We start from the raw sequence: 26,979 nt of genomic DNA, 5'->3' as shown, positions 1-26,979 counted from the left end.
CATCAAATTGGGGAAACGCTGAGGCATTAACCTTAAATTCATCTGCTGTTACATCTTCCATCTTTCATTTAAGTCTTACATATATTTCATCTTCTGTATCTCTTGCCTTTTCTATGGTTTTAACGTTCTTATCTATTTGTATGTTTCTGGGTATTTCTTTCTCACTCACTTTTAAGTTTCTAATTTTGCTTTCAACTGTGTCTAAACATCTAATAATTTCGGAAGGAGTGTTCAAATAGAGTTAACTTGTGCTCATTTAATCTAAGAGAAAATAATCACATCAATACAACAAATGTAGTATCCAGAGAAACATGCAAATTAATTAGGAAAAAAGAAAAAAAAAGAACAGAAATAACAGAAAATCAAGAACAGGAAAGTCAAAGCATGATGATTGTGGGGGAAACATTTCTGAAAAGATGCTCAACTGAAATTGAAATGCCTGAAAACAATTACTAAAATAAGTATCGAAAGTGAGGCTTTAGAAAGTTGATTTGGTAGACATATTCCTGTCAAATTGCATATTAACAGCAGTCGAAGAGAACAATTTGGCCTATCTAGTAGAATTAGATGTGTCTAGCCTGTGAACAGTTGAGGAATACCTAAAGTACTTGAAAGGATATAAAATGTAAGAACAGGGCTCCCTGGTGGTGCAAGGAGTTAAGACACAACCTATGAAGGTATCCGCAGCCTCTGCAGCACGAGTTCGATCCCCGGGCAGGGAGCTACCCACATGGCAAAGCAGACCTCTCCTGTCTCATCTCCTGCTCCCTCAGCAGTGTACTTCAGTCGATCTGCCTGTTCTGCTCCCCACTTTGTATCTGGTGATTCCTCTCACCTCCCACACCTCTGGCCTGCACCCCAGCTCTTGTATGCATAAATAAAAATAAATCTTTAAAAAAACATAAGAGCAGTTCTACCACTTGCATACAATTAAAGAAATTGTATACATTTGTATACAATGATCACAGATAAGGAGGTTCACTGAAGTGTAGCTGAAGTAAGGAAAAGCTGCTGAAACCTAAACACTAAACAGTAAGAGGGCTTGAGTGCATTATGGTGTTCATCTCAAAAACAGGATCAAGTGGATTTTTAATTATAGGAAAAGTGGCAGCCCTACCTAGAGGGCAACCCATTGACTTCAGAAGACGCAAACCTCAGAGAAATGTACCTTCCCTAACACAGCTTAGCATCTGCCCCCTATATCTTAATAGTCCATCTTTAGGGCCCCTCCTTTTTGGTGATAACAGCCTTTCCAATGTGGGTTCACATCCCCAAAATACCAGGTGTTGTGAATGGAACTTCCTTAGCAGAGCTTAAGAGACAACGGGATAGACAAGGTTAAGCAAATTTTCTTTAGTCTCAGACTCCTAAGTTTTCCCATAGCTTGGCAACAAGCATCTGTTTCTTAGAAGGGATTTAATATTCAAAATTTCAAAGCCTCTGTGGTCACAGAACATTGTTAAATGCCATTAAATACTGCTTTTCTCAGAGATGTTCTTTCAGGTGTGCTGGGCCGAGGCCTGGTGTCTGTCTGTCCTGTTCCAGGTTATGTAATGACTTTATCTCCTTAGGTCAAGTCAGAGAGTAATGATGTAGGAGACAACCTCCGTTCTTAGGGGCTACCTACAGAGAGGGCAAATGTCATGCCCACAGTACAGACTCAAATACCAGCAACAACTATGTGAAAAATTACATAGAAGCAAACCAAAAAATGACATATGAACAATCACTGAATATAAAGAAGGCTATTCTATGCTACTTTTTTTCCAAATGGGCAGCTTCTAATTTATGATGAATTTTGTGCAGGAAAAAAGCGGACTGTTCCACGTCGTTTTTTCTTGGGTTATGAAAAGCATTACGACTCTCCGAGTCCTCAGAGGCTTTACTTTCCCCACCTTCACACTTAATAGTGATTTCTTGCTCACATTAGCTTTTAGAGCGGAGTTCTGATTTTACTTACTCTGCTGGATTCTCCGCACAATGGTCAGTTTATGTAAGGAGCAGATGGTGGGAGGTGTTTACCCCCATTAAGGGTCTGCCCCTCGCCTGCATTTGCTGATGGTGTCAGCAATGATAAAAATAATACCAAGCACATATGCTTCAAAAGGTGGTTTTTATTATTTCATTCTCACAAAAATACTATTAAATAGGTACTACGATCACCATTTAAAAACTGAGGCACATAGGGTTTTGCCAAATATCACACAGGCCTCGGTGGAGCTCATGAAAACAGCAGCAGAGGTGTCCCGGGGCCAAAGTCTCCCTGTTCGCTGTGTGAACGGAATTTATCTGCGACACTCAGTCCTGGAGTCAATGCCAGCCCTGAGAGCTGGAGCTTAGAGATCTTGACTGCAGTTTGACGGGGCTTATTTACATCTGACAGTCAGTAATGAAAAGAAGGGAACTTGATTTTGTCAAGCGTTTTCCTTTCCATTTCATATTCTGGCAACCCAGTTGTATTTCATTTTATGAAAATACTGGACAACAGCAGTTTGTGGGGGGCGAGCCCTTCCTCTTGTGTTGAGGTGCACTGCAGCCCTGCTAAAGTGTAGGCAACACTGGAGAGGAGATAGTGTCTCTCTCCACATACAGAGTTGAAAAACTCTCTCTGTTAAGTTCTGAGCAAAAGAGGTGTGATGCAAAGCAGGTTCCCACCTGTTCCCTCACAAGCAAAAATATCTTAGGAGTTCTCTGCCGTCATGAAAGGCCTTTACTGTAAGGCCTCTTTACAGGCATAGGGTTCCTCGCTAAGGTGATTTCTCTGATGTGAATTTAGTTGATCCCTACGATTAAAGGTTTTCCCACATTCTTTGCATTTATGGGGTTTTTCACCAGTGTGAATTCTGTAATGGCGGGTAAGTTCTGCGTTAACACTGAAGGCCTTCCCACATTCTTTACATTTGTAGGGCTTCTCGCCCGTGTGTACTGTGTGATGGCGAGCAAGTTCTGCTTGAAGACGAAAGGCCTTCCCACATTCTTTACACCCGTAAGGCTTCTCGCCGGTGTGAAGTCTAAAATGTTGAGTGAGATGGTACCGGCGGCTGAAGGCTTTCCCGCACTCCTTACACTCATACAGGATCTCACCGGTGTGAGTTCTCTGATGCAAGGTAAGCTGGTAGCTACACATGAAAGCATCCCCACACTGATGACACGCGTAGGGCTTCTCCCCAGTGTGGGTTCTGTGGTGTTGAGTGAGATGGTAATGGCGGCCAAAGGCCTTTCCGCACTCCTTACACTCATAGGGCCTCTCACCCGTGTGGATCCTCTGATGCTGAGTAAGGTGACTGCTACGAATAAAGGCTTTCCCGCATTCCTGACATTTATAGGGCTTTTCGCCAGTATGAAATCTGTGGTGCTGAGTAAGTTCTGTTTGGAAGCGAAAGGCCTTCCCACATTCTTTGCATTCATAGGGTTTCTCACCAGTATGGATTTTCTTATGCTGAACAAGGTATGAGCCGTGGCTGAAGGCCTTTCCACATTCACTGCATTTATAGGGTTTCACACCTGTATGGATTTTCTGGTGTTGACTAATATGTCGCTGCACCCGAAAGGTCTTTCCGCAAATCTTACATTCATAAGGCCTCTCGCCGGTGTGAATTCTCTGGTGTTCAGTGAGGTGGTAATGGAGTCTAAAGGTCTTCCCACAGTCACCACATTCATAGGGTCTCGCCCCGGCATGAATTGTCCGGTGCACCCTGAGGTCCCCCACACGACAGAAGGCCTTCCCGCACTCCTTACATACATAGGGTCTCTCACCAGTGTGGATTCTCATGTGTTGCATGAGGTAGGACTGCTGTCTAAAAGCCTTCCTACACTCCTTACATTCATAGGCTTTCTCTCTGGTAGGGATTTCCTGATGCAGAGGAATAGCCAGGCGTTTTGGGATTGTGGTTGGGCTAATGCCTCCCATCCGCTGTCCTCGTCTCTCAAGTTCACGATTGCACCGCGCGTCATTTCTGAAAGTAGTGTCCTCATAGAGGCCGGTTTTACTTTTTTCCACAGTCTGCAACTGAGACAAGTAGATTTCACAAATATCCTTTTCAGGAAAGAACTTCTTGGGGACAGATCTCAAACCTGAAAAACAAAATGCAAATAGGAAACATGCTATAATATGATATTTTTTTTTATGTTGGGGGCAGGCCCATAGAAAGAAAAGACAGACCAAAAATAATACCCTTTAGAAGGAAAGGCTTAGAGCCGGGCCCAGCCATGTTTTCAGTGAGAGGCCAGGCAGAGCGGACGGCCTCGTCACGGCTGCTCAGGCCTGCTGTGATAACACGCTGTCACAGTCTGTGACTGCACGAGGATGACTGAGGTATACTAATACTTTATTTATGGACCCAGAAATTTGAATTTCAAAAAATTTCTATGTGTAACAAGATATTCTTTGGATTTTTTCCAACCATTTAGAAATGTAAAAATGAACCTTAGCCTATGAGAGAGATAAAAAGCAGGTGGGGAACTAGTTACGCATGGGCCGTATTTTCCTGAGTCTGGCTTAGAGAACTCAAATTATTGCAAGGGAATTTGAAAGACAGCAGAATGATCTCAGATAGCGATGGCTTTAAAAATAGGTGATCAGAGGGACGGGTAAGCCAGTGCTGCTCCTACTTAAAATCGTTGTAGGGGGATTCCTTACATACACTGTTCTTTAGGCACCAATCTAGACAAAATCAACAGGATGTCTAAATACCTGCATTTCTAATCTTTTTCATCAGCTAATTTTGATGTGGCTCATTTTGGGACTCTTCTTAATTCTTTCCCCAAAAGTTTTTCTTTACTTTTAGTATACAACCCAGACATAGAAATCCAAACAATCCAAGCAAGGATACCAAGCCCTTCCTTATGTGTAAGATCTAGTCAAGCCACTGTCATCTTTTCGATCTTTCAGCTCCTGTGATTTGCTTGAACTTTCCCTCTTAAGGCTTTCCCCAAGCGCCTCTGGCTCTGATTCTTTGCATGGCTGGCTCCTTCTCACCCTTCTCAGGTTTCAGGTTAAATGTCATTTCCTCTGAACAGCTGTCCTCACTGACCACGTGTGAGTCAGCTCATGTTCCTGATTCCATCTTCCAGCACCTCGTTCTGTGGCTCTTCTCAATTATATATACACTGATTTCTTCATCTGTTGTTGTATGTATTTCCTCAGGCCTGTAATTCCCTAAGTATAGACACAGCTTCTGTTTTAATCCTGCCACTGAGTAACAAGCTCTAACACACAGTGCATATTAAGTAACTAGGAGAAATAAACCATGGATTTAAAAAGGTCATTAGCATGAGAATAAAAGTAAGTATTATAAACAAGTCACAGAAGAAAGCAGCTGAGTAAAATTTAATTTTTCCTAAATAACACTACCATTATGAATATGTCTCCCATCTCTCACCATGATATAGTGATTGAATATACCCTTTTCTGCATGACTTCTCTTATAAAAGGGAACAAATGTACATTCGTTTAGTTCAAGATTGCTCTGTTAGAAGCTTAAATGGAGGGAACAGAAACAAGAGAATATAAGCAGATGGGGCTACATCAAACTAAAAAGCTTCTGCACAGTGAAAGAAACTCCTTAAAATAAGACCACTCTACTGAATGGGAGAAAGTATTTGCACACCATATGTTTGACAAAGGGTCGACATCCAAGTCTACGAAGACCTCATACAACTCAACAATTGAAAACAATCCAATCAAAAAATGGTCAGAAGAGCTAAATACACACTTCTCCAAAGAAGACACAGAGATGGCCAAAAGGACATGAAAAATTGCTCATCATTTATCATCAGGGAAATGCAAGTCAAAACCACAAGGAGCTACCATCTCACACCTGTGAGAATGGCCCATATCAGAAAGTGCAGAAACAAGGGTTGGCGAGGATGTCGAGGAAAAGGATCCCTCGTACACTGTTGGTGGGAATGCAGATTGGTCCAGCCCCTGTGGAACAGTATAGAGGTTTCTCAAAATATTAAAAACAGATCCACCCCTGGGTATCTACCCAAAGAATGCAAAAACACAAATTAGAAGTAAACACACTCCTGTTTATGGCAGCACTAAGAGCCAAGGTGTGGAAACAACACTCATCTGCCCAAGGACAGATGAGTGGATTAAGAAGATGTGGTTTGTACATATATAAAAAAATGGAATATTACTCAGCTATAAAAAAGATGAACTCTTGATATTTGCGACAGCATGGATGAAACTGGAGGGATAATGCTAAGCGAAGTCAGGAGGAAACAGACAAATGTCACATAGTTTCACTTGTATGTGCAATCTAAAGAAGCAATACAAAGGGTCAAAACCAAACCACTAAGACCTTAAAAGTCTGTAGAATTAAGGTTACTAGAGGGGCTGGCTGCAGGGGGCTAAATGGACTGTGGCGGAGGACTGTGGGTGCCTTGGTGATGGAAGTGGTGTGGTCACAGACACCTGAAGAGGTGCAACCTATACCTCTGAATCATACAGAGTTGTAAACCAATGTTACCTCAATAAAAAAAAAAAAGATCAGATATTAAGATGTGTAAATGTATACATTAAAATAAATATACATTTACAAATATATAAACATTAAAAAGAATAATTGGGGAAATGTCATTTTCTACACCCCATCACTCTGTAATACCCACAGTTGCCTTGAACGCAGGCCTCGCCACTGTGGTGTGCAGTCCCTGCACGTGAGCGGTTGCTGCTTTTCTTTGCCCCGCCCAAACTAAAGTATTAAAATGTTTTCTTTAGTCAGCATCAGCTGAGTTTTATTATGACTCATTCATGCTCACACTCACTTCTATTCGATAGTCATACTGCATAACATAAGGGTTAGAAAGGAAGAAAACAAAAGGCATCATTCCCAGATACGGTGGGTGAATGGTGGCCTCAGTGCCTGGGAATGTGTCCTCATTTGGAAAAAGCCTTTATAGATGTAATTAAGGCTCTTGAGGTGAGATTATTCTGGATTCAGGTTAACCCTAAATGCAATGACAGGTACATTTTCATGAGTGAGGCAGAGCGAGATTAGACACCAGGCACACGAAAAAGCAGTTTATGTGAAGGGGATGTGAAGACAGAGGCAGAGACCTGACTCGTGCCATTAGCCAGAGAATGTCAAGGAGAACAACAATAACCATTTTTGTTAGGAACTCTTGGATCAAATGGCTAAAATTTTGTTTAGAAGAACTGCATCTCTTTAGACATTTCCTGTAACATCTTTGGTTTTGGTATCGGGGTATTAATGTTGGCCTTGTAAGGGAACTGGGACGTATGCCCTGTTCAACTTTCTGTAGGAGTTCAACTGATTCACAAATGGAAAAGCCTAGAAGTATAAATTTCTGGAAGAAGATAGAAAAGACTTTTTGGATATGATACTGAAAGCATGATCGTGAAAAAGAAAATGTGGCAGTTTCTTAAAAATTTAAATATATTTACCATATGATCCACCTGCATATCCCCAGATATTTATCAAAGACAAATGAAAACGTGTCTGTACTTGTACATGAATATTTATAGTAGTTTTACATGTAGATACTCCCAAACTGGAAATAACCCAATGTCCATCAACAGGTAAATGGAAAATGTAACACAGCCACACAAATGAACGCTATTCAGCATTAAAAAAGGACGAACCATTGACACATGGGACAGCGTGGATGAATCTCAATTATGTGGAGTGAATGAAGCTAAATAAAAAAATCACTGTGTGATTCCATTTGCAAAAAATTCTAGAAAATGTAAACTGATCTATAGTGACAGGAAGCAGATAAAAGGTTACCTGGGGGTAGGGTATAGTGGCATGAGGGAGGGGTTACCTTTGGAGGTTATGAATGTGTATCATTTTGATTGTAAAAGCTTTAACACACATTATAACTTAACATTGTATAGTAAATATATGCAGTTTATTGTATGCCAATTATATGCCAATAAGTTTTTTATGCTAGAAAATTTGATGCTGAAAATGGGGTACATTTTATATTATGTAAATTATACCTCAGTATATACAATAAAGCTAATATATCTGGCCTATTACTTAGCAATGCACTTCTATATATTCCCAAGGAAATGAAAACTTCCAAAGACAAAAATGATCGTACAAGCTGTTCACATCCGCTGGCATAATCTGGTTTGGGAATCAACACAGATGACACTTGATCTCATAATCTTTGCATTTGCTGTTTGCGCTGCCTGAATGCTTTCCCTCTGCATTCATCTGGCCAGAGATCTCACTGCATATCTCTGATCAAAGGTGATCACTTCAGAACAGTCTTTCTCGATATTATCTAAATTAGCCCTGTCAATCAGCCCGCCAGCATTCTGCCTCCTGACCTTTCTTCATTTTCTTCACAACACATACACCAACCTAATGTGATCTTATCTGTGGGCTTATTGACTGTGTATCTTCCTTATTACTGTGTCAACACCTCCACTAGAGGGAGGATCATGGAGCCACAATGCTTGGACTGTAGCACGGTGCTTGGTTTCAAGTATGTGGGAAAGATGTGTTGAGCAAAATAAGTTTAGTCAACGGGGAAATAAATGTAACTGTAAAGGAGGAATTGGAAACTCAGCTAAAATGGTCAGTGGGGAAGAAAGCAAGCAATCCCAGTTTTGAAATGTGAGGGAAAGAAGAGAAATGAGCGTGGCAAAAGGGGAGAAAGGTGACCCTCCTTTTGGTAGCTCATGTTGAAAGGATCTTTTTTTTTTCTTGGGTCTCAGGAAAGGGTGCTTTCTGAACAGTACCCAGGGTGCGCCCCTGCCAAATTTGCCATCACTCACCTGTGCACCAACTTCTTGTCCCTTCGCTCCTTACCACCCAGGGTGCTTTCTCTTGCTCCAGTAAAGCAATCACCTCCGGCTTAGGAATCGAACATCCTGCTCAGGAGAAAAGAAATGCCACTTGATTTAGAACAAACAAAATTCCTGACGCTCACAATGACTTCATTCAGACTTGGTTACATTTATGTTAAACTATATAGGTCTAAATGGTACTTGATGAAACTTGATGAAATGAAAAAAAGCCACTAGAGAATAATGACATTTAGAGTGACTAAATATTAACATTTAGATAGAACTAAATATTAGAGAAGGGAAAGGGTGTGTTCTGATTTTAAAGGTAGCATAGAGAGGTTGAAGACACATTCTCTGGAGCCCCATGGCTTGGGTTCAGAACTTGCCAACTGTCAGCTGTGTGTCCTTGAAAAGCTATCCTCCAAAGGTAAAGGTAAAGGTCTCTATCAAATGCAAAATAGAGCTAATATTACCTGCTGTTCAGATAATTAAATGAATTCATATATGTAAAGGTTTAAAAGGATGCCTGGGATACAGTATTATTTTTACTCTCGTTATTTTGCAAAAGGAAAAATAATTTAAATGTAAAACACTTTCAGGTTCTTCAGATATTTTTTCCGTAGAAAATCCAAAATTCACAGACTCTAACTTTCAACCACAAGGAAGGGTAAAAAGAAAATAAGTCTCTTCTAGGAATGCATGTTCGCTTGAATTCTAAGTGGATATGGTCAACTCAGTCTCCAGTATTTAAATCAGACGTTCCTGTGATGAGCTAAGGAAACCAGGGCCCTGGCACTAGCTGGCACCTTTGTGGGTGGACCAGCCGTGAACACAGGGCAGCGACAGGAATTCTAAAGATACACTTTATATCACATCTGGCTTCTCTGAGACTGTTGTGGAATTCAAATCTTGGAGTCATTTAGAAAAACAGGCAAATGCAGGAAGGAGTAAAGGCCACTGAAAGAATGGGAAATACAGGTGCTTAATGCAAATGCTCATTTCTAAGCCAGCAAGTACTGAAACCATTTCTTTCAGAACAGGGGGCAGAAATTCAGGTTTCTTAAAACAGAGCTCTGAAATTCAACAATGGAGACTTGTTCCAGAAAACAGACTGCAAACTATTTGCACAGATCCTTACCCAGGGAGACCAGGTGGCTGTAGTTCTCCAACATCACTTCCCTGTACAAGGCTCTCTGTTCAGGGCCCAGGCACTCCCACTCCTCCTGGGAGAGGTCGATGGCCACGTCTCTGAATGCCAAGGACATCTGAAGTGACAGACCCATGTATTATAAAAGTTGTTTTAAATGTGTTTTCAAGATGGAATACTGCTTTGCAGGAAAGAGGCAACCTAACAAGTAAGTAAACTGGGGTTCAAGCCTGTGATGTGTAGGAAAGAATAAGGAAATTCATCTTTCTAAAGCAGAGTGCCTATATGCTTTTAAAACATACTGATGGTGCAAACAATTGTCCGTTATACCATGGGATAACATTATCTGGGAATGAATAAAAATGAACATTTCCCAATGAAACGAAATCACATGCATAAACACACTGCCTATCATTTAAGTCCTGCATGTTTAAGTACCTGAATTATAAGTTCTGAATTAATGTGCATTCCACCATGTTCTTTTACTTCCAAAGAATTAAAGAATTAGTGAATTTCTCCCCCAAAAGTACTGAAAAATCTGCCTTAGAAAATAGAAGATGATTAATGTTTGATTTCATAGAAACTCAGGCTTATCAGATAAAACATCATAATCATTTTCCTTTGAGTCCATGACCAAATCGTTCATTAATATATTTATTAGCTGACTAATCCATCTTGTGAATATATCAGACCAAGTCTTTGTTCACAGTTAGGCAAAATGTATAAGGTCTTCCTGAATCCTAAGAAGACATATGTCCATCCACCATTAGGAATTAGGAGGATCTTGCTAGCTGCCATCGGCCGCTGTCCCTTAGGATAACCTGTCTTAATCCCGTGCTAGAGAATGCTGATGTGGAATGACCCACAGTGATGATGTCACTGGGCTAAGTGGATGGAACAGTGTTTGGGTCTTCCTCTATTTCTAGGCTGAATAAACAACCGAAATACCATTTTGTATCTAATCCTTGTAAAATATCTTTACATCTCAATAAAAGTCATCTACAGTTTAAAACTGTGTAATTGTTCATCGCGATGAATGTCACTTTTCTCGTAATTTTTTTTACGATAAAAATTTTTTTTAAAGATTTATTTATTTTTATACAAGAGCTGGGGTACAGGCGAGAGGCACAGGAGGGTGAGAGGATTCACCAGAGGCAGGGCAGGGAGCAGAACAGGCAGATGACAGAAATACACTTCTGAGGGGAGCAGCGGTTGAGGCAGGAGAGTTCTGCTTCGCCATGTGGGAGTCTCACTGGGTGGCAGGGGTCGAACCTGCGCTGGAGAGGCTGCAGACAGCTTCACAGCATGGCACTCAACCTGCTGCGCCAGCAGGGGAGGCCCTCTTATGATAAATTCCGTATAAATCTTAACTCATTGATTCCTTGGGGAAGTCCCTGCCTATGAGGACACAGATTTCCGTGTCCACACACCAGTCACCTCCCTGCTCCTAAAAGCCTTAAAAAGCAGATAACCTTGTGCCTGGCTTACAGACTTAGTCAAACCTCTTCTGATTGTGCCTTCCTTTTAAAATGTTTTAGAGAAGGTTAGTGATACAGTTCCACTTGCACACTAACCTCAACAAAATAATTTTGAAATTTTAGACTCCAGGATATGTATTTCTTACTGTACAAAAAGTAAGTACAGAGGGTATTTCTTACTGTACAAAAAGTAAGTACAGAGGAATGATTTGAAAAAATGAGGAGAGGAGCACTTGGGGGTGAGCTAGGAGAGGAATCCATGTGTATGGCTCGTCATTCACCAGGAAGGAAAGCCTGGGATAGGCCACCGGACATTTCAGTCAAAGAAAAACAAATGTTTTTCCAAGTACTAAAAAAAGTGTGAACAAAGAGGGAATACAGGCTCACCTGGGCTGGGCTTTCAGATGGTCAACAGTTGAACTGTTAGGACGAGATGTCCCTCCTCGCAAGGATACTTCTTTTGGAAAATGGCAGGACTGGGGAGGAAGGAAATCGTGAGACACAACACCTTTCTTAGAGCGGAGAAAAATCCCCGCCAGGGTCACATCTACCGTGACCTCGTACGTATAACCAGATGGGGAGGGAGGCTGGACTCTGGCTGTGAACTAACAGAAGATTCCGAAGAACCGCAGCATGGGAATGTTGTGGTTCCGAAAACTGGAGCAGCACCTCAGCCCTCCAAGTCCCGTTCGTCCCAGCAGTCTGGCTCAGGGACACTTCTCGCCCCAAAAGTCCCACCCAAGCCCGGCACTGAGCCTTCTTGCTGGGAACTTTCATCTCAGGGCTCGACACTGGCGTTGCTCCCGGGGACGTGACTCTCGGCTGACACGCGGCCATGACGGGTGCGGGAAGGCGGCAGGGGCAGACGCGGGTCAGGGACACACACAGCGGAGTCAAGCCTCCCAAACACCCACCGTCACGCAGGCCCGAGCCGGCCCAGACAGGCGAGTCCCGCTACTTCTCACCCAGCGCCGACTCCTGCCCAGGCTGCGGCTACCTCCCCCGCGGCGGCTCAACCCCAAGGACCAACCAGAGCGGGCCCCCAGGGTCATGGCTAATTGCCCCCTGGGGCTTCTGGGAAATATAGTCCGCGGCCGGAAGCCGGAAGCCGCTGCGCTCGCACTCTCACTGCGCAGGCGTAAACGCGGGCGCTGGCGCAGGCGCAGAGCTGACATCTCAACCCGCCCGCTGGGGCCCGGAGGCTGACGGTGAGCGGGGTCCCCGAGCCGCGCCGTCTGGGCTCTGCCGGCGCTCAGGGCCGCCAGGGTTCCGGGCCGCGGAGTGCATCCGTGGGTGCTCCCTGAGGCCGAGCCCCGAGAGGCAGAATTTTGTCTTTTCCTTTAAGGTCCTCCCCAGCTCCTGTGCCCTGCGGGGTTTGGTGTGTGACGCGGGGACTTGGAGTGTGTGTCGCCCCGAGGGTGGGGGTCGACCGCGCCCCCGGCTGCGGGGGGATGTGTCTGCGTGTGTGTTATTTTTTGAGTGGGAGACGGCGTGTGACCGAGGCGGCATCCGCTTGCCGGGAGCCTGGTCTGTGGCCGTGCACTGTGAGGTGACAGGCTCGGTGGGGGATCGTGGCGCGCTGGGCTGCGGCTGGGCTGATGGGTGTGTTGGGGGGGTTGGAGGGGGGGGTCGCTGTGAGCGGACTCGTGAGCGCTGGGTGTAAGCGTGGCTGGGCGAACACGACTTGTGTGATGGCTGTGGCGCATCGTGGGTGCCATGGAAACGGGACCACGCGCTGCCATAGGTCTCTGTGGGGTAAGGAAGTCTGTGTTGCATCTTCTTGCAGCGTCAGCGTTACTTAATATGGGGATCAAAGATTGATAATTTATTTGGTCAGATCATTTTGTCTTTTTATGTACCGTCAGTGAATTTGTTTTCATGCATAAAAATACAAGTAACTTTTTAAATAGGAAAGAACTCTTTATGCTCCTCTGTACTTTGGAGTGTTTGGCAGATAAAATTTGAGCATCCTGGACTGAGAAAATAGATTTATGCTTGCTTGGGAAGACACTGTGTCTTTGACTTAGTGAGCCCACAGATTTGCAGCAGATGGCCTGAGTGCTAGGTCGAGTTCAGCTAGCCCTACTTTAGGATGGGAAAAACCCGCGCTCTAAAGGCAGAGAATGAGTTTAAGACCCACTTAGTGCTTCAGAGCATAATTTGCTTTATTTCAAATTATAGTACTTATGATTCTTCCTCTTCCCTTCCTGAACAATTCAGTCCTAACGCCATAAGACGGGCTCAGAGCAGGGTCTTAGATCCTGAGCAGAGTGAGGAGCGTGATTGTGCTAAGGGGAGCAGCAGGCGAGACAGGAGAGGTCTGCTGTGCCATGTGGATCATCCCTGGCCAGGGATCGAACTCAGGTCATTGTGGTGATAGCACTGAGACTTAACTTGCAGGCCACCAGGGAGGCACAAGATGAATCCTTAAGTTACCTGCCTGGGCTTGTACCCTCTTCAACACGGCACTCTCCTCACTGGTGCTGCGGGCCTGTCCCCCCAGGCTGTGGGCCAGCCTTTCTGGAGCAGACCTGTCTGTGGTCTTCAGCTGATGGGCCATGGGCCTGGAGTAACCTTAGCAGGGAAAGTCACCTGGCGCTAGTCATAGCCAAGGTGGGCATTCTGAATGTTACGCAGCCTTCCAGCCCTTACTTCTAGAACCTGCTCCTCTGACTTCTGAAACTTAAGACTTTCCTTGAGCCCAGGCTCAGGTTGCCTCAGGTCTGCTCCAATGAGCAGGAATCTGCTTGTTTCCAAAATCATTTTGCTGCATCTTTTCTCCCCTCCTGTATCCTTGAGTTTACACTTTTATCTCCTTACTCATTTTAATGAGGTTTCAAGAGGAAGGAAAAGTTAACTACTCTTTTCAGCCTGCCAGGCTCACTTCTGGAAGAATCATCTTCATCCCTTCAAAGAACTGTAACTCCCCAGCATTTTTTCCTTACACCTTCCCATCTTACCCCCAGGTATACAGTGACATTTATTTATTTGGTAAACAAGCCTAAACTGGACCCTGCTGCTCTGCCAGGGGAGCGCAGGGGAAGGCTCTTTCCCAATCTGGGGTATCGGGGATAGACACCCAGAAGAGGTACCTAAACCATTCCCACTCCAACCAGGTGTGCCTGCCCTGATAAAGTCAGCGACATGCACACCACGGGGCATCCTACCCACAAGTGCGCCTTCCCTACCTCCACTTTGGGAGTTGGGCCGAGTCCCAGATATTCTCAGTGTGCAAAGACAGGTATCCCTAGAAATGCAAATGGTCCACCTGGAGGAAGCAGGGGTGCCAAGAGGCATGGGGGTTTTATTTTACGGTCCAAGGCTAAGGTCTGAGGCTTGCTTTCCACCCCTTGCCCCAAATCTTTGCTTCTCTCTCAAGCGGTAACCCTGACCATGGCCTCACTCAAGCGTCTGTCAGGAGGGGCACAGAGCGTCCAAGGCCCACATTGTCCAAAGAAGTCAAATTTCTAAGAGGAAATTAAAGTGATTCAGTCTTGTCTTTATTGAATAAACCAATCGTAGGTAAAGAGAAAAAGAGAACTTGGTTTGGGGACAAAGGCTGGGGAGCTGAGAGAAACCCCCGCCCCTGTGGCGTGGGGGTGAGGGCTCACTTGTAAAACTCATGCTCCTGCTCGTCCTTCTTGATGACCGTTTTGTACGCCTTCTCGAAGTCCTTGGCCAGGACGATGTAGCGGTTCTCGCGGACGGCCAGCATTCCGCTCTGTTGGAGGAGGAGCGGAAAAAGTGGGCTCCCTGCATTTCCCACCCCCAGTGATGGCAGAGGAAGAGGAACAAGACGCCAGGGAGGCAATGGAACAATGGCAGCAGAGAGGTCTCAGAGGCAGCCCCCCACCCTGACCCAGAGATACACCGGCACTCACCTCCTGACAGATGGAATTGATGTCAGCTCCCGAAATCTTATCCGGCCGGGCCACATCTACAGCGGGCGAGTCAAGGAAAGCATTCTCTGTGTGACGGGGTGAATACGCAGCACCGGGGAGTCACCCTTGAGTTGCCTCTGTCAGCACCTCTCCTCCCGGGACCTGACTCCACCTAAACCGTCTGATGGCAGCAGCGCCAGGGGCAGAGATGAAGATTCAGTCCTGCCCCCTATCCCCTGTGGGCCCCTGCCCCGCACTTGCAGAGCAGGATACAATCCTCCAGGTCAACCTCCTCAGAGAGGTTCATCTTGCTGGTGATGGTGGAGAAAATCAATCTCTTCTGGCGGCGGTCAGGGAGTGGGAATTCGATCTTCCGGTCAAGGCGTCCCGGCCGCAGCAAGGCTGGATCCAGGGTGTCTGCTCTGTTTGTGGCCATGATCACCTGGTATGGGGGACAGGCTGGCTCAGACTTCTGTCCCCACCACACTGTCCTTCCCATTATAACACGTCCCTCACAAGCACATGCCCCCAAGCCCCATGCCCACACCACACCTCCCCTGGCCATCCTGAACACCAAACCTTGACATTGACATTCTGGTCGAATCCATCCATCTGATTTAGCAGCTCCAGCAGGATTCTCTGAACCTCCCTGTCAGCTGCAGACAGTGGAACATGGTCAGTTAGGGGCACACAGTACAAGCAGCCTGCCCCAGACCCAGGCCCTGCTTGGGCACCACTCACCTCCGGTCTGGGCATCGAATCTCTTGGTGGCGATGGCGTCGATCTCGTCTATGAAGATGATGGCGGGTGCGTTCTCCTTGGCTAAGCGGAACACGTCCCGGACCATGCGGGGGCCCTCGCCCAGGTACTTCTGTACGAACTCTGAGCCCACAACCCGGATGAACGCGGCTGAGGGTGGGAAGACAAGGGTTAGAGGCGATGAGTCTCCAGGGGGCCCGTTCTTTCACTGAACTGGAAACTGCCTGCTGTCACCCCTTTCTCTGGATGCCCACCCAGGCTGTTCTGCCAACACCAAAGCTGGTCCCAGCCTCTGCTTGCACCCTGCAGAGTACCCAGAGCAAGCCAGCAGCCCAGATCAGGAATCCTGCCCACAGATGGCTGTTTTGGCCCTACACTTAAAATCCGGGATATTAAGGAAAAAAGCCAGTGCATCTGTGCTCTAAAGCACCCCGTGGAGAAGGGCTGGAAACATTCATGGATCCAAGAAACAAAAAAAGAAGTCAGGACTTCTATAATATTTTTAAAAATCAGTGAGAACAGTTTGTCTGCACATGAAGACCTCACACTGCTTCCCGGAGAGCCCCGTGGGTAGCCCCGCTCCCGACTCCATGACAGCTGGCAATGGGGTGGATGACAGGTTCGTTCTGGACTATTTTAAACTTGTGTCTCAAATTTAGTCTAATTTGGTGACAGATGAGGCTGTGTTGTGCAGAGCAGCCCCCAGGACACTCCTTCCAGCCCCCCCCACCCCAGGAGAGGAGACAGCCCAGGGGCTTCATTACAAACTAGAGCTGTGGACGAACGGCCTTCTGCCCTGACAAGCCCCCTCGTCTGACTTCACCCCAGCTCAGGCCCTGCTCCCGGGTTCCTGTATCACCTAGGGCTCCTTCAACACCCCTGCCTCGGGATTTGACCTCTCCTGCTCTACTAACCCACTCCCACCCCCTTGCTGTGGCCGTACTTTTATTTGGATAGTCTGCAGGGACTGAACTGTTCCCTGGGAGGCCCCAGTCTCTGGAATCCCCTTGTCTGGCCCTGGTCTCTGCCTCTCCCACGGGGTCGCTGCAGTGCCCTGTCCCACTCCTGCCTTCCCATCCTCTCTGTCTCCCCCTGTTTCACTAATGTTTCCTGGCCACTGAGTCCATCGACTGTCTGCTGCCCAATGTGCTGTTCCCCATCCCCAGGAAGGTCACCAATAACCATCAGGATGCCCAAGCCAGAAACCAGGAGTGGCTGCTGACTCTTTCTTGCCAACCAAGGATATACTCTGTGGCTTTTCCCTTTCATCCCAATCCAACTCTGCCCAAGGCTCCCATCACCTCCCTAGATCATAACTAAGTTCTAAAAGGCACTTTCTCCTCCTTCCAGGTCACCTCCAGCTGCCACAATACTCTTTCAAAAGGCTAATCTGGTCACACCACTTCTCCAATATGGTGGACACTGAGCAATTGAAATGTGGCTGGTCCAAAGTAAGATGTGCTATAAATGCGAAATACACAGCAGATCTCACAAGACTTAGTACCAAAAAAAAGCAAAATTTCTCAACAAGTGAAAGGATGTGTAAAACTGTAATTTATACAATGGAATATTACTCAGCCTTAAAAAGGATGGAACTCTGACACATGCTATGACATGGATAAAGCCTGAGGACAAAAGACAAATAGTGTATGATTCATACATTTTTATGAGGTCCCTGGAATAAGCAAATTCAGAGAGGCTGTAAGTGGAATAGAGGTTCCAAGGGGCCAGGCAGAGAGAGTTTTCTGTTCAACAGGTATGGAGTTCCCTTTTGGATTGTTGGGTAAGTTCTAGGAATGGACAGTGGTGGTTGCTCAACATTATAAATGTACTGATGCCACTGAATTGTACACTTAAACGTGGGCTAAAATGATAAATTTTACTACATGTTTTATTACAATAAAAAATTATAGAAAAAAAATCTTGTTTTTTGTATGCTACACATGCAGATAGCAAATTTTTTTTTTTTTTTTTTTTTTTTGGTGGGACCCTTGCTGGTGGCCGGGGATCAAACTGGCACTGCAAACTGCTGCGCCACCAGGGGAGGCCTGCAGATAGCATTTTGAGCATACTAGTTAAATGAAGTAGATTAAGTTCACCTAATTTAACTTGTTTTTAATATGGCTATTTAAAACTTTTTCATTCTGTATGTAGCTTGCATTGTATTTCTCTTAGACCCCCACTATCTAAAACCACCCAGTCCTCATAGGTGCTTATAAAATCTCTGAGATCAGCACTGAGACTATTTATATTCTGGTCTCTTCAGTCTCACCTGGACCTGCCCAGCGTAGCCCCTCTGTCAGCCAGTCATTCAACAGACATTTTCTGAGCACCTACCATACGGTTTAGAGATGGGCATCAGAAAAACACGAAAGGAAAAAATGCACAAGGTTCCTGCCATGGTAGAGTGAAGTTGTGGTCTAGTCCCAATTAACCACCCCAGGGCCTTTGCACATGCTCTTCCTGCTGTCTCGGATGCTGTCTCCCAATTGCGTGCCCGACAAACTCATCGCTTGTTTCCTCTGGGAACCCCTACTGCAAAGCCCCAGGCAGAATGGAAAGACAATCCCACTACTGGCTCTGCTTCCCCGTAACATCTGCCACCGCCTGTCCCTCTTCTAACCATGAGCGCCCTCTCTCACTTGGCTTCAGCTGCAGGGGCCTCTCGCTGTCCCTGAGCACACTGCTGCCTCAAGGCCTCCAGAGGCACCAGATAGTCCTCAGTCTGAGATACTCCCTTCCCCGGATGCACCTGTGATTCACCCCTCAAGTCTTTCAGGTCTTTATGTAGCTACTACACAGAAGACGAACCCTGCTCCCAGCAGAGAAGGTCGCGGCCCTACTACTCCCTGGCCCCTGGCCCTGCTCAGTCTTTCCTAAGCAAAAGGCTGCATCATTTTATTAATTCCTCACACAGCACTGCAAAGTGAATCTTCCATTAGATGAGGAAATTGATGAATGGGGTGAACTGTGGGGGTGGTCACCCCCCACCCCAGGACGGCACAGCCAGTAAGAAAGGCACACCAAGGCTCTGACCCCAGAGCCCGTGTTCTTAATCACTGTACGTGCTGCTCCCTGGGGAAGAGGCGAGCATGGAGCCAGCCTGGAAGAGCCTGGAAGGTCAGAGCTCGGGAGAGGGGCTAAGTGGCTTACCTGTGGTGTGGTGAGCCACGGCCTTCGCCAGCATGGTCTTCCCGCAGCCAGGGGGCCCGTACATGAGGACGCCTCGGGGAGGGTCGATGCCAATCTGGAACACGGAGGCAGATAGAAGGGAGTCCCGGAAGCTGTCACCAACCTGAGGCCCGGTGGGCATCTCACTTCATTTCCCTCTAACCTCTCACCTGCTTGTAGAGCTCAAAGTGCGTAAGCGGGAGCTCCACAGCCTCCCGCACCTCCTGCTTCTGGATGTCCATACCCCCAATGTCCGCGTACATCACGTCCGGCTTCTGGTCTGGTGGGAGAGCAGAGCAGGGCTCCCAGCCTGGCGCTCAGGGCCCCCTCCAGTCTCCCCGGCCCTGGGGTCCCCTCTCACCTGAGGTGAGCATCATGATGCTGCTGTCGGCCTCGGGGGGCAGCACGTCCACCAGGGCATTGCTGTGCTTGTGCAGGGCCACAGAGGCATTGGGCTTGAGCAGCTCCCGATCGATAGTGCTCAGGATGCGCACATAGTAGTTGGAACCTTTAGGGAGGGAACAGACAGCGGAGGGGGCAATGAGCAGTGCCAGACCCTCCAAAACTGCTCCCACCTCCAATCTCAAGCTAGAATGTTTACCACAGAGCATGACTAGCTCTCCGGTCTGTCCCCAACATTCACACTAACACCCTCACATGTCTGAGCTTTGACTCTCACTGGAGTACTAGCTCTGTGTCCAGTAGCCTCCTGGAATTCCTTCCCCAGATATCCCCAAGGAATCCCTCACTCACTGGGCCCCAATGTGTGCGCACTACCTTCCTCAACTTGTGCTCCTCCTCCTGGATCTCTGTGTCAGGGAAGCCCACAGTCCCCAACCACAGCCCAAGCCTCAGCTCGGACCTTTCTCACCTTCCCTCCCCAGCCCATCAGTCACTACTACAACCCTGCACCCTGCCTCTGTCCCTCATCCAATCTCGCCTCGCCTCTCCTCCCCATGGACGCTCTCCTGATTCAGCGCTGTCCTCTTGCATCTAGGCATCTCTGCAGACTCCTCCCCACTCTTCTAGGCTCTAGTCCCCATCCAAACCACCTTCTACATTTAAGATAGTGATGAACACATCTCTTTTCAATCTTGGTCACTCTCCTGACCTTCAGATCTGGCTGCCCAGCTGCCTGGACACCTCCCTGTGATGCCCCAGACTGTCTTCATTGCCTCTCCAAATTTACTCCTCTGCCCCAGCCACCATCTCAAGGATAAGCCCACCGTGCTGAGTCCCACAGATCAAAGACACAAGCCTCACTCATTCTGAATTTCTCCCCTCACCAGCTCAGTGTAAGCCCATATGTCAAAGCCACACACCTTTCCCCACCACCTTTACAAGAATATAGCTTATCCAGAGGAGCAGAGGCCAGATGCAGGGAAAGACTGATAAGATACATCATGAGGGTAGGACCTGGAACCATGGTAGTGACAGCAGCTACCATAAGCTGAGTCTTTAGCGGATGACAATCTCTTAACTCTCCACCCATGGTTTCAAATGGCAGGTCCCAACCCAGAAGTGGTCATGAAGTCAATTTAGAGAGTCATATGCAGAACAGTTTAAAACAAAAATAGATGAGCGCAGAATGGAAAACAGCCGATTATGTCCCACGTGGTGTAAAGCTAAATATCATTTGGTGAACTTGCAGCAAACATACATCTACAGGCCAAATATACACATACATATGCATGTATGGAGAGAGAGGGCACATGCAAAATATATTTCTATTTTGGATCAGAGTTAAAACACCCTGAAAAACACTGTCACATTGTCTTGCTATTTAAAACTCTAGGATGATTCCTGACACATAGCAGGAAACAGTTAACAGTTGCTGAATGACCCGATGAGTGAAGGAGTTCCCCTCCCGACTCCCAGACCTGTAGTGGAGCCCACGATGGCTGTATTCTGATCCACAGCCTCCAGGAACTGCCCGATGACCAGCGGGATGCTCTGGATTCGTTTTACCTCCTCCTGGGCGTGGAGGAACTCCTTCTTCAGGTTCTTTTGCTCGTCTTTGATGTACTCCTCCTGCACCTCCAGGAACTCCAGCTCTTGTTGCAGCTTCTGTGAGTGGCAGGTGGAGAGGTAGAGGAAGACTCCAGGCCTCGCTAAGCAAGGAGTGGTGGAAGGCAGAGGGAGGCGGCGGGAATGGGATGCTGGGGCCTGTGCAGGGGCCAGTTGGGGATGTATGTACCTTGTAGCGGCTGTACAGGTCCTCCAGGTCCTCAGGCTCAGGTCCCAGGAAGGACAGACCAGTCTGGGGCCGTGACACAGACAGTGCTGGGATCTCATCCTAGACCAAGAAATAAAACTAAGGTTGGAAGAAGAGGGTTCCCTCATGAAAGAATCTAGATTCTTCCCTCACCAAGCCCCAGAAGGATCCAGACAACATCCAGCCCCTTTAATTAGACTCTGGAAACCTCTCACCCCCTAAATAGGCTTCTGATGTCACCCAGCCCCTAACTCATTACCGCCAGCCCCAACACGTCTATTTTGTCACTCCTACCATGTCCCCAATGTCACCCACTCCCAACTAGAGCTTAAATGTCACATCAGCTCTTTCCCAGACCTCAACGCCCTCCTCAACAAGCTCCTAAGGTCTCATGGTTCTCATACAGGCTATTAAAGTCACCACGTCTTCAAACAGTCCTAGCGTTACTCAGTTACCCCCAAAACACATCTCAAGCCACAGAACTCAACTCACATTAGACCCTTATGTCATCCGGCTGCCCAGGTAAGCCCCAAACTCCACTCGGCCAGATCAGATATCATTTAGCTCCCCTGCACCAACCAGGCCCCGAGCATCAGTCAGCTCCCAGCTCAGCCTCGGCCACCTTTCGGCTCCACGGCCGAGTCCCACACAGCACTGACCCGCGATCCACCCCCAACCCCGCCGGGCCACCGATGCCACTAAGCGCTCCCAGCGGCCTCGAAATCATTCGGTGGCAAAGCGCCTCATTGCCTTAGCCCCGACTTCCGAGCTTTGCTGCTCTCCTATCATCACTCAGCCAGCCAGGCCTCGCGGGGGCAGAAAGCTCTCCACCGAGGCTTCCGAAATCCCGCAGATCCGGCTCGGGAGCCCCACAGTCACCCAGCACCCCTCAGGTTGGCTTCGCCCTCTCCCCGCGAGTCAGGCCCCACCGGACCTGCGTTTTCTCCACCAGGATGCCTATCTCCTCCATAGTGACCAAGCCCGCCTCTGGGTGATCCAGCCAGGGCCAGTCACCGCTTCCGCTGACGCCACCGGAAGACCTGTCTCTGAGTGGATTCTGGGAAATGTAGTTTCAGGCCTGACCGAGAGAGGGCTGGGCTTGCAGGATAGAAGAGGAAAGGCTTAGCCCGGGGGACCATCCCCAGATATGCGCATGCGTGCTCCCTGCCCGCGCGCGCGACCGCGGGCTCTGAGCAGTTGCGCGTGCGCAGTAGCGCGCGGTGGCGGCTTCTCGTGCAGCTCCCCGGGGCGCGGGTTTTCTCGACGGTAGGCGGCGCTGCCCCATTGCTCCTTCAGCGCGGATTTCTTCAAGGTCAGGGCGATTCTGGTGGCAGGTGCCCTTCTCTTGGGGTGGTGGGGCAGGTGATACCTTGGACCAGGGTCCACAGGGGATATTTTAGGGGTTCTCGTGTGGGAAGCGCCCGAGGCTCGTGCCCGGACGCCCCTGAGAGACGCTTCAGGCCGGGTTCACCCGTGCTTGGGCGAGGAGCCCCAAGACCTGTTCCCTTAGCAGCCAGGGGCCAGGACTGCAGAAAATGAGACAGGGTGCCCAGGAGCTGGGGCTCCCAGGAGACCTGCAGGCCTGAGCCGAGACCTGCAGGCCTGGGCCAGGCCCTGTGCTAAGTTGTTTTTTTTTTTTTAAAGATGTATTTATTTATGCATACAATAGCCAGTGGGGTACAGGCCAGAGATGCGGGGGGGGGGGGGGGGGGGGGGGGGGGAGAGGATTCACCAGAGACAGAGTGGGGAACAGAACAGGCAGTTTGACCGAAGTACACTGTTGAGGGGAGCAGCAGGCAAGACAGGAGAGGTCTGCTGCGCCATGTGGGTAGCTCCCTGGCGGGACAGGGATTGAACTCATGCTGCAGAGGCTGCGGATTGCTTCATAGTGCAGTACTTAACCCCTCGCGCCACCATAGAGTCCCCCATGTGCTAAGTCTTAACGTGTATTAACTCACTGAGTCTTAAAAGACAGTATGTTCCCTCTTTTACAGTGAAGGAAACAGGCGCAGAGCTATGAGGCCACTCTCCAGTCACAAGGACCAGAACGCGGCCCAGGCCCATCTGTCACGGAGCCTGTGCTTCTGGTGCCAGGGACACACTGCTGCTCACCACATCAGGTTGTGTTAAGTAAACTTTCTTTAAGTATAAATACAAACAGATGCCCAGATCGTTCGCATTCAGCTCCATGAATTTACACAAAGTGAACACACCTGTGTAACTTGTACCCTGCTCAAGAAACTAGTGTCATTCAGAAGCCCCCCACAATTTCCATTTTGATAGCCCATCATCTTCCCTAAAGGTTGTCACTACCCTGATTTCTCTCTCTCCCTTTTGCTCTCCCGCACTGCTCCCTTCTTCCCTCCCTTGTGAGGGAGATTTGTGTTGCTTGTAGGAATGGTTACCTCGTTTCTGTATGGGCTCCATTGTGTGACTATAGCCAAAGCTGGGCGTTTTCCAGTTAGGGGTTGTGCTGGTGCTATAAATATTCTAGTACATTTCTTTGGTAGACATATGGGACTATGGAATGCTGGAATTGCTGGCCACAGGGCAGGTGTGTGTTTAGTTTTGGTAGATACTGTCAAGCTGTCTTACATTCCCACCCACTGTGCATACACTTGGGATTGTCTCTTTTTCTCATCCTGATGGGTGTGTTGTGGTTGTCACAGCAGACACCATTTGTACATTTACTTTCACTTGGGCAGCTTCCCAACGATGATCTCAGAATCTTTATAACACCTCAGAGGTAGGTTTTCTTTTCTTCATTTTACAGATGAGGAAACAGATTCAGACAGGAGGGGAAAAAAATCATTTTCACTGAGTCACGAGAGAATGAGTGGCTCCTGCTGGGTACCAGCCCTATGCTAGGAGAATCCAGAAACGAATATCTGGTCACTGCCTTCCTTTTTTTTTTTTAAGATTTATTTATTTATGCATATAAGAGCTGGGGTGCAGGCCAGAGATGGGTGGGGGGTGAGAGGATTCACCAGAGACATCAGAGTAGGGAGCACAACAGGCAGATCCACTGAAAACACACTGCTGAGGGGAGCAGCGAGAGAGACAGAAGAGGTCTGCTGTGCCATGTGGGTCACTTCTCTGGCCTGGGATTGAACTCAGGCTACAGTGGCTGCAGATAGCTTCATAGTGCTGCGTCTTAACTCCTTGTGCCACCTGGGAGGCCCCCTGCCTTCCTTCTAATGTCTCAGTATTTTTATTTCCACAAAACGTGAAAACAACAATGATAGCAAACCCTTCTTTCTCAGTATTGACAACTCATAGTTGTGTTCTAGGTCTCCACCTAACACTTAAAAGGCACCCCAGATTTCTACTTGAGACTCATAATCTATCACTCAAAATGGAACCCATCATCCTCCTCCTTGCTTCTCATTCTCTGTCCTTCCTGTGGCCAGGCTTTAGACTCAACCCTACACTAGAGCTTTGGCTTTCTTCCTCCAAGCTACATCAAATCCACCAAGTTCTCTCTGTTCCCTGGGGCAATGACGAATCATTGTGTCCCTTTGGAGTTATTATGAAATTAATCATATCTGGGCACTGCCTTCCCCTTTTTTTTTTAAGATTTATTTATGCATACAAGAGCTGGGGTGCAGGCCAGAGATGGAGGGAGTTGGGAGGATTCACCAGAGACAGTGGGGAGCAGAACAGGCGGATCTACTGAAGTACACTGCTGAGGGGAGCAGCAGGTGAGACAGGAGTGCTCTGCTGTGCCAGGTGCGTCAGCTCCCTGGCCTGGGAATCCAACTCATGCCACAGTGGCTGGTGATAGCTTGATAGCTCCGAGACTTAACCCCTGCGCCACCAGGGAGGCCCTCTGCCAGGATGGTCTTACGTATGCTAACATATTGATTAAATATTAAATATCTTAGAAAAGTGGGATTTGAAGTGGGAAGGGTTGTTTTACTTCCTTTCTCGGGTCCTATGTGGGAAACCAGGTTCTGAGAGGTGAAATCACTTGCCTAAGACCACACCGTGAGTAGATGGCAGAGTTACCATTCAAATCCAGAGCCAAAGCTGTTAACCTGGCATGCTCATTGTTACTTGCATTTTCAGTTGGTTTTCATCAAGTAAGCCAGTTTTCAAGTAGAACATTGGATTATTCATGGAGTTTTTTTAAGCTACACCCACCTTTACCTGTATACAATCATTATGGCCCTCACACCCCCACTTAAGGACCTCCCATTTAGGTCATTTCACAGACTGGCAAACTAGAGCCAGGAACATCCCAGTTTAGTTGACTAAAATTAATTTTTCTTGGTTCAAGTCCAGGTATTTATTCCTTTCAGCTACTCTGCCTTCTAAAATAAGTCCTGAACACAGGTCCATGGAACAGAACTGAGAGCCCAGAAATAAAACCACACACAAAGAAGCATTAAAGGAGCCAAGAGCTTACAATGGATCAAGGAAAAGTCTCTTCAATAAAGGGTTTTGGGAAACTGGACAGTCACATTTAAAGAAGATGAAACTATGTCGAAAGCTTCTCAGCATCTATTGATATTATCATATGGTTTTTATATTTCTTTTTGTTGATGTGTTGGATAACGTTGATTGATTTTCGGATGTTAAACCATCCTTGTGCCCCTGGAATGAATCCAACTTGGTCGTGGTGAATTATCTTATGGATACATTGTTGGATTCTGATAGCTAAAATTTTATTGAGGATTTTTGCATCAGTGTTCATTAGGGAGATTGGCCTATAGTTTTCCTTTTTTGTGTTGTCCTTATTCGGTTTTGGTATTAGTGTAATATTGGCTTCATAGAACGTGTTTGGTATTGTCCCTTCCTTCTCAATTTTTGGAAGAGTTTGTGAAGGATAGGCACTAATTCGTCTCTGAATGTTTGGTAGAATTCATTTGTAAATCCATCAGGTCCTGGGCTTTTGTTTTTGGGGAGGTTTTTAATTACCATTTCAATTTCGCTCCTTGTAATTGGTCTGTTTAGGTGTTCTATTTCTTCTTTATCTAGCTTTGGGTGATTGTAGAGTTGTAGGAATTTGTCCATCTCCTCTAGATTGCAAAAGAATGAAGCTTGACCACTACCTCACACCATACACAAAAATCAACTCAAATGGATTAAAGAACTAGACATAAGACCTGAAACCATAAAATACATAGAAGGAAATATAGGCGAAACACTACGGGATTTGCACATCAAAGACATCTTTACAGACACATCACCCAAAGCAGTGATAGTGAAGAGAAGATCAACAGCTGGGACTACATCAAATTAAAGAGCTTCTGCACAGCAAAAGAGACAATAACAAAACAAAGAGAAACCCCACCAACTGGGAGAACATTTTTGCACCCAACACTAATGATAAAGGACTGATCACAAAAATCTGCAAAGAGCTGATGAGACTCAGCAACAACAAGAATATATCCAGTCAAAAAATGGGCAGAAGAGCTAAAAGAACACTCTCTGAAGAGGAAATGCAAATGGCAACAGACATATGAAAAATGTTCAACATCACTTAATCAGGGAAATGCAAATCAAAACTACCATGAGATACCATCTCACACCAGTGAGAATGGCACATATTAAAAAAA

The 26,979-nt window shown here is 47.0% G+C and overlaps 2 protein-coding genes across 3 annotated transcripts; both read right to left on the bottom strand.

Moving 5' to 3' along the window:
• Positions 1–2,037: 2,037 nt before the first annotated feature.
• Positions 2,038–12,464, bottom strand: LOC119249317 (zinc finger protein 546-like). Of its 2 annotated transcripts, none has more exons than XM_037516563.2 (5): positions 12,307–12,464; positions 11,780–11,868; positions 9,906–10,032; positions 8,756–8,851; positions 2,038–4,074 (listed from the first exon to the last, which is right to left on the bottom strand). In XM_037516563.2, the coding sequence occupies exons 3-5, from the start codon at positions 10,030–10,032 to the stop codon at positions 2,711–2,713; spliced, it is 1,587 nt and encodes a 528-aa protein (XP_037372460.1). In that variant the 5' UTR covers positions 11,780–11,868; positions 12,307–12,464; the 3' UTR covers positions 2,038–2,710. The 2 variants fall into 2 exon arrangements, with proteins under 2 accessions (XP_037372460.1, XP_037372461.1); XM_037516564.2 differs by having other exon boundaries at positions 12,358–12,464.
• A 2,390-nt stretch (positions 12,465–14,854) lies between these two features.
• PSMC4 (proteasome 26S subunit, ATPase 4) lies at positions 14,855–22,465 on the bottom strand. Its single transcript, XM_037516565.2, has 11 exons — positions 22,353–22,465; positions 21,401–21,499; positions 21,084–21,270; positions 19,565–19,711; positions 19,374–19,483; positions 19,186–19,279; positions 16,015–16,182; positions 15,853–15,929; positions 15,547–15,715; positions 15,274–15,329; positions 14,855–15,113 (listed from the first exon to the last, which is right to left on the bottom strand). Exons 1-11 carry the CDS (start codon positions 22,386–22,388, stop codon positions 15,000–15,002), a joined length of 1,257 nt encoding a protein of 418 aa, XP_037372462.1. The 5' UTR covers positions 22,389–22,465; the 3' UTR covers positions 14,855–14,999.
• Positions 22,466–26,979: the final 4,514 nt, after the last annotated feature.

Source organism: Talpa occidentalis, unplaced genomic scaffold, assembly GCF_014898055.3.
Source record: "Talpa occidentalis isolate TD23 unplaced genomic scaffold, MPIMG_talOcc4v2.1 talOcc4.17, whole genome shotgun sequence".
NCBI lineage: Eukaryota > Metazoa > Chordata > Mammalia > Eulipotyphla > Talpidae > Talpa > Talpa occidentalis.
This window is presented reverse-complemented; position numbering and strand designations above follow the sequence as displayed.